The 9,624-nt window shown below is 35.1% G+C and overlaps 1 protein-coding gene across 2 annotated transcripts in view; it reads right to left on the reverse strand.

Annotated features, from left to right (window-relative positions):
- Nucleotides 1-4,031, reverse strand: part of ntrk2a (neurotrophic tyrosine kinase, receptor, type 2a) — a 68,935-nt gene extending 64,904 nt beyond the window's left edge. For both annotated transcript variants that reach the window (XM_073819038.1, XM_073819039.1), the window contains exons 1-5: nucleotides 3,228-4,031; nucleotides 1,301-1,375; nucleotides 1,143-1,214; nucleotides 906-974; nucleotides 431-573 (exon numbers count right to left, since the gene is read on the reverse strand). In XM_073819038.1, coding sequence (XP_073675139.1) covers nucleotides 431-573; nucleotides 906-974; nucleotides 1,143-1,214; nucleotides 1,301-1,375; nucleotides 3,228-3,433 — 565 coding nt within the window. In that variant the 5' untranslated portion in view covers nucleotides 3,434-4,031. The remainder of the gene's footprint in view (nucleotides 1-430; nucleotides 574-905; nucleotides 975-1,142; nucleotides 1,215-1,300; nucleotides 1,376-3,227) is intronic.
- Between the last annotated feature and the right edge of the window lie 5,593 nt (nucleotides 4,032-9,624).

The following is a 9,624-nucleotide window of genomic DNA, read 5'->3' on the forward strand; positions in this document are numbered from 1 at the left end:
ATTTATTATTTATTTACTTACTTATTGACTTACAAAACAGCCACAAACAAATTTTTCTATTCTGCCTATTGTTGACCCTCTTTCACCTTGTCAATTTAAACAACACTTGTGGTCATTTCAAAACCTGATGTTAAGGCACTTGACTGTGAAATAGGATACGCCACTGTGCTGCAGTTGTTTACAAGCTATGGGTTATTGCTGGTTACAATAAATGTTGGTAGAATACTGTAACGAGTTCACAAAACAAAATTTGCTGTTCAATGATCTGAAATGATCAGAGACCTTGTTAAAATCAAACTTGGGGATCCTTCAGAACTACATCCAGAGCAGCAGCACCAGAAAATGCAATGTTTGACTCTTAACTATTTACTCATTTATCATTAGTTAACGGGCCTTTCTCCTTATCTTTAGTTTATCATCCGATTCTTACCACAGTTAGGCAGTGTGAGCGTAGACAGCGGTCTCCTCTTTCCTCCCTCCTCCACACACAGCAGGTCCTCGGCCTCCTCTCCTCTCCACTGCTTCAGCCACACGTTTTCACATATGCACTGCAAAGGATTGCCTGCCAGCAACCTGCAACATACAAAGACACATGTTTATCATAACAGAACACATGCAGAACAAAAAATACTCAGCAAGAGCACAAATAACTCTATGTAACCTGATAGGACTACATTGTCATCCGCATATATCATTACAATGTACATGAATTTATCAGACAACTGATTCCAAAACTCCCAAATTTACCAAATGCAATCAAATATTTTTTTAATACATGCAACTATTGTGTAGAATAAAGGTTTAATAGTATATTGCGTGCATGCATCATTTGCTGCATTCGTTGTTTTTCTATTAGCAAAAACAACATACTGTAAAAAATCTTTAATAAAAGGTCTAAAACTCACAGGTATGAAACGTTTAAATGACGAAACGTCCTCCAGGATAGATTCGACAGATTGTTCTCTTTAAGATTTCTGTAAAAGGAGACCATGTTAAGCCCTGACTGAAATCATTCAAAACATACTAAATTTGATTTAACAGTACTTTTTTCAATATTAAAGATGGTGTTAAAGGTTATACTTTCTAAACAATCAAAACATGCTAAACTGAACCTCCAGCTTTTCCAAAACCAAAACACTCACAGATATTGCAGCTTCGGGTTGCTTTGAAAGGCCTGCCTCGATATATATGCGAGTCTTGTGTTTGTTACAGTTCTACGGGACAAAACAGGACAAAACGAATGTCATCATTTCTCATCTCACAGCATAAAGGAAGTAAAGGTTGCACATTTTATACTCACAAGTTTCTGAGGTTGCGGTACGAGTCGAGATCTTTTTCATTAATGGATTTGAAACCGCTTTGATTCGCAATGTATCTGCAAACAGCGACAAGAACGTGCATTCTTCAATCTCAAGTCATGCAGAGCAAATTCCATCACAACAAAATACTTATTGCTTTAATTAAAGAAATGAATCAATTGATCAAAAGTGTGTAGCAAACGATCAAAATAATTTCTTAATATCTCAAGTTATTTTTTCAAAAACAGAAATCAAACTAAAATCAAGGCTACAATCAAACAAATGCATTTAAAATAAACCCCTACACTCTTATAAATAAAGGTGCTTTACGATGCCATAGAAGAACCTTTTTGTCTAAATGGTTCCATAAAGAACCTTTAACATCTGAAGTGGCAAATAAGGTTCTTCAGATTATAAAAAGGTAAGCAAGAAATGGTTCTTTGTAAAACCAAAAGTGGTTCTGAAGAGCCTTTTGAAGCACCTTTATTTTTAAAAGTGCACTGCTCCGGCGATTCAAACACAGATTTCAAAACACTACTTAATCTAATTGAAGTCAATGTAAATGACATACTGATTCACATAAGAGAAGTAGCACTGCAGCACATCTGTGGACCACAAAACCAGTCTTAAGTAGCATGGGTATACACTGTATACGGGTCAAAAAAATGTTTATTTTATGACAAAAATCATTAGGATAATAAAACAAAGTTTCATGAAAATATTTAGTAAATTTCCTGCCGTGAATAGATCAAAACTTAATTTTTGATTAGTAATATGCATTGCTAAGAACTTTAAATGCGATTTTCTCAATATTTGAATTTTTTGCACCCTCAGGTTATAGATTTTCAAATATCCAAACAAACCATCAATGAAAAGCGTATTTATTTAGGTGTATAAATCTCAATTTTAATAAATTGACTCTGGTTTTGTGGTCCAGGGTCACATATAATAATGTGTACTTTTACACTTACTTTGGCAGTTGCTTAATTTCTATGATTTATCCAGTGCTTGATTTATTGTGCCAAAGTAATTGTAAAAGTATGTGACCCTGGACCACAAAACCAGTCATAAGGGTCAGTTTTGAAACTGAGTAAATTAAATAAATAAGCTTTTCATTGATGTATGGTTTGTTAGGATATGAAAATATTTAAAAATCTGGAATCTGAGCGTGCAAAAAAAAAAAATTCCATTTTGAGAAAATCACCTTTAAAGTTGTCCAAATGAAGTTGCAATGCATATCACTAATCAAAAAATAAGTTTTGATCTATTTATAGCAGGAAAATGTACAAAATATCTTCATGGAACATGATCTTATTATCCTAATGATTTTTGCATAAAAGAAAAATAATTTTGATTAATGTATATCCATGCAACTTATCTACAGTTACTTTGGCAATTGTGCTTAAATTAATGTGCAAAAGTAATTGCAAAAGTACACATTATTATATGTGACCCTGGACCACAAAACCAGTCATAAGGGTCAATTTTGAAACTGAGTAAATGAAATAAATAAGCTTTCCATTGATGTATGGTTTGTTAGGATATGAAAATATTTGGCTGAGATACAACTATTGGAAAATCTGCAATCCAAGGGTGCAAAAAAAAATTACATTTTGAGAAAATCACCTTTAAAGTTGTCCAAATGAAGTTCTTAGCCATACATATTACTAATCAAAAATTACGTTTTGATCTATTTCGGCAGGAAATTTACAAAATATCTTCATGGAACATGATCTTTACTTATTATCTTATGATTTTTGGCATAAAAGAAAAATTATTTTGACCCATACAATGTATCCAGGTTCCAGGGTCACATATAATAATGTGTACTTTTACAATTACTTTGGCACAATAAATCAAGCACTGGATAAATCTTGACTGAATGGCACAACATGCATCATCTTCCGTGACCTCTTCTTCGTAACTTACATGTCTGTGATGTTCTCCATCTCTGCCTCGGACTGCAGCATAGGGAAAGCCATAATACTGCGCTCCGCGTCCACGCACGAGATCCGCACGCCCGTACACGTGCAGAGCTCCGGACAAGCGGCACCGGGCCTCCAGAGCGCGAGCAGCACCAGAACCCAACCGAACCACCAGCCCGCCATGCCGAAGCCCCCCGACAGCAGGCTCATCCCCGGGTCCTCGCCTCCAGATTTAAGACCCCTGGAATCCAGAGAGCGCAAAACACGCAGAACGCCTCGTAACACTCAGTCGACCTTGTTTGGCGCGTCTGTCTGCGTAAAGTGTCCGTATTCCTCTCCTCCTCTTGTCTGCGTACACCTCGCTCTGCTCAGAATGAATGACCGAGATGCTGGCGTTAAATGACGCGTCCGGTGAGCTCAGATAGAGAAGCACAGAAGACGCGCTCTGGACAAACGCGAGCGCTGGAGTGCGCGAGCTGGAGCGCTGGATGATGCGCAGCGCATCTGAAGGGGAGGAGACGAGGAGAGGAGGAGAGGAGATCATTCAAACACTTCATTGATTATTGACAGCGTGTAGCATCCGTACACCGATCAAGACTTAAGACCTGGAGGCGTATGAATTATGGATAATGCGCATGTTGTGGTTTCGTTATATCACCAGGGTTGGTGTTTCATCTCTTCAGGAGTGTTTCTCAGATTATGCTAATGACAGTCACTAATTAGCGAAGCGCTAGACAGATGTAGGCTAGTTTTGTGAATGAATCGTTTTTGAAAGTGTCTTTAAATGAGCCAATTGTTCTCGTGTTTTCTATGCACTGACTCATAGTTCTCCACGCGTCTCCTGAAGCACGAATAAGAGTGAAGGGGAAAAACAAAATTATATGTGCAAAAACGACTAGAGCGTTAATAAAACTCTTATTGGATGTTCATAGGCTACTGTTTTGATAAGCAATTAATGGTCATGTTGTTTTGTAGATTTTGGGCATCGGTGACGCATCTGCGCGTCGCTCTGATCGGCTTTCAATATTTATAACATAGTGAGGGTCAGTCACGTGATCAAGCACTGATTTGCCTATAGTTTTTGACTTTGTCAGCGATTGACATTAAAGGCCCCTTTATACCAAAAACAATATATATAGATAACTGAAACTATCAGAGCCCTACACCAATGAAACAAAAAAGATTTATTTACTTACTTATTTTATTTTAAATTTAAATTAAATGTATTATTTACATTTTATTTTATACATTTTATTTTCTTAAATTAATTTATTTTTATAAATTTTGTTTTATTAATTGCATGTTATTTTATTATATATTTTTATTTTATTTTATAATTTTCATTTAATTTTAGTTACTTTAATTTAAATGAATCTTTTTATTTATTTTTTTGTATAATTTTTAATTTTATTTAATTTCATTTATTGACTTTGATTAATTTTGTTATATTTATTTTATTTTATTAATGTAATTGTATTTCATTGTATTGGTTTTGCTTAATTTAATATTATTTAATTAATTAATTAATCTATTTATTTATTGTATTGTATTTTATTAATTTGAATTTTATACATTTTTATTTTCAAATGTTGTATTGTATTGTTTCAATTTAATTTGAGTTAATTTAATAATTTATTTTATTGTATTATTTCAATTTAATTTAATTGTATTTTTCATTTATTAAAATTCAGTTTAAATGAATTAACTTTATTATATTTATTTTATTCATTAATGCAATTGTATTGTATTGTATTGTATTAATTTTATTTTATGAATTAATTAATTTATTCTAATTTATTGAATTTATTTGATTAATTGTATTTAATTATATTTAAATTGTATTTTTTTACTTTATTGTATTTATTTTTATTTTATTAATGTAAATTAATTTTATTGTATTTCATGTATTAATTGAATTTTGTCCATCCATTTATTTACTTTATTTTATTAATTTAAAATTCATTTAATTTTATTATATTTATTTTAGTAATTTAATTAACTTAATTTTGACTCCCATAGTATGAAAAAAACTATTATTAATTGTATTTTTATAATTTAATTTAGTTTTATTTATTTATTTTATTTTAAAGGGATAGTTCAGCCAAAAAAAAAAATAATTTAAAAAATAATAATAATAATAATCTTAACTTTATTTTTTTTAATTTGATTTAATTTAAATTTTATTTTATCACTTTAATTTAATTTATCTCATTTAATTTTATTGATTTAATTGCGTAGTATTTAATTGTATTTATTTTATTAATGTTATTTTATTTTAATTGAGTTTGAACTTTATTTTATTTTATTAATGTTATTTTATTTTTAATTTAAATTTATTTTATTTTATTTAGTTTATTTTTAATAATTTATTTTTAATATTTTATTTTATTTTACAGGATATAGTTCACCCAAAAAAAATTAACGTTAAAAAAATGTGGGGGGGGGGGGGGGGGGGGGGAGGCTACCAGCAACAGTTTGGTAAATTTCACTTTAACTGTGGGTGAGCGAAAAATAAGTGTCTGGTGGATTTTTAGACCAGCAAATTTTAATAAAGGATCTTAAGATTTGTTATGGTAACATGGCAAGTCATTTCTAATGTATGGAATGATGACTTGCTCTTGTCGCCACCTAGTGTGAGTTTATGGAGCCGATTCGAGTCAATAAAACGAGCCACTAGCAACCCGTTACCAGGGTCACGCATCGTTCTTATGACGTCAGGATTGACGCACGACGCGGGAATATAAATCAGTGGTGAATTAGATGAGCGTGCGCGCACACTGGGAGTCTCGTGAAGGGGCAATTTACGGTGCACTCAGTTAATGACACTCACGTATTTTTAGGCCAAGACCATAAACCATAAAGATAAAGCTGTAGAATCTATATGATTAAGGCCAGGTCATATATATGCTTGAATTGAACTGATGGAAAATGAGATTACAAAAGACAAGACATACTTTATTATGAAAGCCCTGCCTAGTCAACATTTTGTATTCTGGACTTCAACTGTTTCCACGTTGGAGATTTTATGTTGCCTACCTTTTATGTAAACAGCAGGAAGAATAGCCTGCTTTATTAAAAGGTCTGTATGGCATGTGCTTGGCTTGCAATTGATGGTTTGCATTTTACACAGCAATTATATTCCACTGCTGCCATCTATTGGTGCACGTTCATATTTGTTTTAGGACTTTTATGTAAAAGCAAAAATAATACTGTTGTTTTCACTGTTTTTATCTACTACAAATATATACATTCATGTCAAAAACATATATATGTAGGCAAATTAAGAAAAAATGAACACATCTTCATCTGTTCAGAAGTTTGCACCCCTGACTCTTAATGCATTGTGTTTCCTTCTCAAGCATCAGTGAGTGTTTGAACCTTCTGTAATAGTTGCATGAGTCCCTCAGTTGTCCTCAGTGTGAAAAGATGGATCTCAGAATCATAGTCATTGTTGGAAAGAGTTCAAATAAATGCCGGAAAACCAAAGAATTTGTGGGACCTGAAGGATTTTTCTGAAGAACAGCAGGCAGTTTAACTGTTCAGGACAAACAAGTGACTCATGAACAACTACAATTAAACAAAACAAACAAACAAAAAAGCTGGGGATCATTCAAGGATCAACACAGTATTAAGAATCAAGTGTATGTAAACTTTTGAACGGGGTCATTTTTTATAAATTCAACTATTGTTGTCTCTTGTGGACTACATGTAAACGTCTTTTATGTGAAATATCTTATTCAGGTCAGTACTAAACAAAAAATGACATGCATTTTGTATGATCTTAATAATTTCCACAGTATTTTATTTATTTATTTGTAATAATTGCCCCACGTTCAGTTGGGAACCAGATATTATAACACTGCTACCACTTACCATCTCATTCATTACCTGTATTTCCTAACAACCTAGCAAAGAAAAATGAATAAGTAATTTCAACAAGAACTGTTTTTATGATCAAACTGCTGGTCAAAATCATGTTCACCAAACTAAACCTGCCATGACTAGTATGGAAGACCAGCTAAGACCAGTCAACAGCTTAGTCTGCATTTCATTATTTTTTATTTATTTATTAAATATTTTTCAGCAGGGCAGACAGCGATAATAATCTATTCAATAAAATGAGTAAGAATGTGAAAAGCTTACCCACCAAAAGGCATTTGTTGAATATCTTTGAAGAAATACGGACAATGTGCCTCAAATTTTCCATGCAAAGATGATATGCTAATACAAATGTGCACACATATGATGACAGTAATAACTTGCACGAGAAAGGAAAGATTTCCATGTAAATAGTAACAATGTTAATGTCATGTCAGCAGATGAGGCTATTTTTATTGCAAAAGCTGTATTGTACTTTTTCTAACACAGGAGTTGTACAAGAGATACAGTGCCTTACGAAAGTATTTATTTTTTTTCACGTTTTATGTTGCTGCCTTCTGTCAAAATGTTTTAATGTACTTTTTTCCCACATCAATCAACACTCCGTACACCATAATGACAAAGCAAAAGCAGAATTATTACAACTTCAAAAATGTATTTAAAAGAAAAACACTGAAATAAGTACATTGCATAAGTATTCATACCCTTAACTCAGTACTTAGTTGAAACACCTTTACAGTCTCAAGTCTTATTGGGTATGATGTGACAAGTTTTGCACATTCTTATCTGCCATTCTTTGCCTCATCTCTTCACCTCTCAAGCTCTGTCAGCTTGGATGGGGTCTGGCAGACATTTTCAGGTTCCTCCAAAAATGTTGATTGTGTTCAAGCCACTCAAGGACATTCACAGAGTTGTCTATAAGCCAATCTTGCTGTGTGTTTAGGGTCATTGTCTTGTTGGAAGGTGAACCTTCTGCCCAGTCTGAGGTTCTGAATGTTCTGGACTGGGTTTTCATTAAGGCTATCTCAGTACCCTGCTGAAAAAACAGCATAAGCTGGTTAGGTATGTTTTGGTGCTGGGATGCTGGTCATTTGCTGGTTTATGCTGGTCCTTTGCTGGTTTATGCTGGTCCTTTGCTAGTTTATGCTGGTCCTTTGCTGGTTTATGCTGGTCCCTTGCTGGTTTATGCTGGTCCCTTGCTGGTTTATGCTGGTCCCTAGCTGGTTTATGCTGGTCCTTTGCTGGTTTATGCTGGTCCTTTGCTGGTTTATGCTAGTCATGTTGCTGGTTTATGCTGGTCCTTTGCTGGTTTATGCTGGTCCTTTGCTGGTTTATGCTGGTCCCTTGCTGGTTTATGCTGGTCCCTTGCTGGTTTATGCTGGTCCCTAGCTGGTTTATGCTGGTCCTTTGCTGGTCCTTTGCTGGTTTATGCTGGTCCTTTGCTGGTTTATGCTAGTCATGTTGCTGGTTTATGCTGGTCCTTTGCTGGTTTATGCTGGTCCCTTGCTGGTTTATGCTAGTCATGTTGCTGGTTTATGCTGGTCCTTTGCTGGTTTATGCTAGTCATGTTGCTGGTTTATGCTGGTCCTTTGCTGGTTTATGCTGGTCCTTTGCTGGTTTATGCTGGTCCTTTGCTGGTTTATGCTGGTCCTTTGCTGGTTTATGCTAGTCATGTTGCTGGTTTATGCTGGTCCCTAGCTGGTTTATGCTGGTCCTTTGCTGGTTTATGCTGGTCCTTTGCTGGTTTATGCTGGTCCTTTGCTGGTTTATGCTGGTCCTTTGCTGGTTTATGCTGGTCCCTTGCTGGTTTATGCTGGTCCTTTGATGTTTATGCTAGTCCTTTGCTGGTTTATGCTGGTCCTTTGCTGGTTTATGCTAGTCATGTTGCATGGTTTATGCTGGTCCTTTGCTGGTTTATGCTGGTCCTTGCTGGTTTATGCTAGTCATGTTGCTGGTTTATGCTAGTCATGTTGCTGGTTTATGCTGGTCCCTAGCTGGTTTATGCTGGTCCTTTGCTGGTTTATGCTGGTCCTTTGCTGGTTTATGCTGGTCCTTTGCTGGTTTATGCTGGTCCTTTGCTGGTTTATGCTGGTCCTTTGCTGGTTTATGCTGGTCCCTTGCTGGTTTATGCTGGTCCCTAGCTGGTTTATGCTGGTCCTTTGCTGGTTTATGCTAGTCATGTTGCTGGTTTATGCTGGTCCTTTGCTGGTTTATGCTGGTCCTTTGCTGGTTTATGCTAGTCCATGTTGCTGGTTTATGCTGGTCCTTTGCTGGTTTATGCTGGTCCTTTGCTGGTTTATGCTGGTCCTTTGCTGGTTTATGCTGGTCCATTGCTGGTTTATGGCTGGTCTTTGCTGGTTTATGCTGGTCCCTTGTGGTTTATGCTGGTCCTAGCTGGTTTATGCTGGTCCTTTGCTGGTTTATGCTAGTCATGTTGCTGGTTTTATGCTGGTCCTTTGCTGGTTTATGCTGGTCCTTTGCTGGTTTATGCTAGTCATGTTGCTGGTTTATGCTGGTCCTTT

This window comes from Garra rufa, chromosome 15 (genome assembly GCF_049309525.1).
Source record: "Garra rufa chromosome 15, GarRuf1.0, whole genome shotgun sequence".
NCBI lineage: Eukaryota > Metazoa > Chordata > Actinopteri > Cypriniformes > Cyprinidae > Garra > Garra rufa.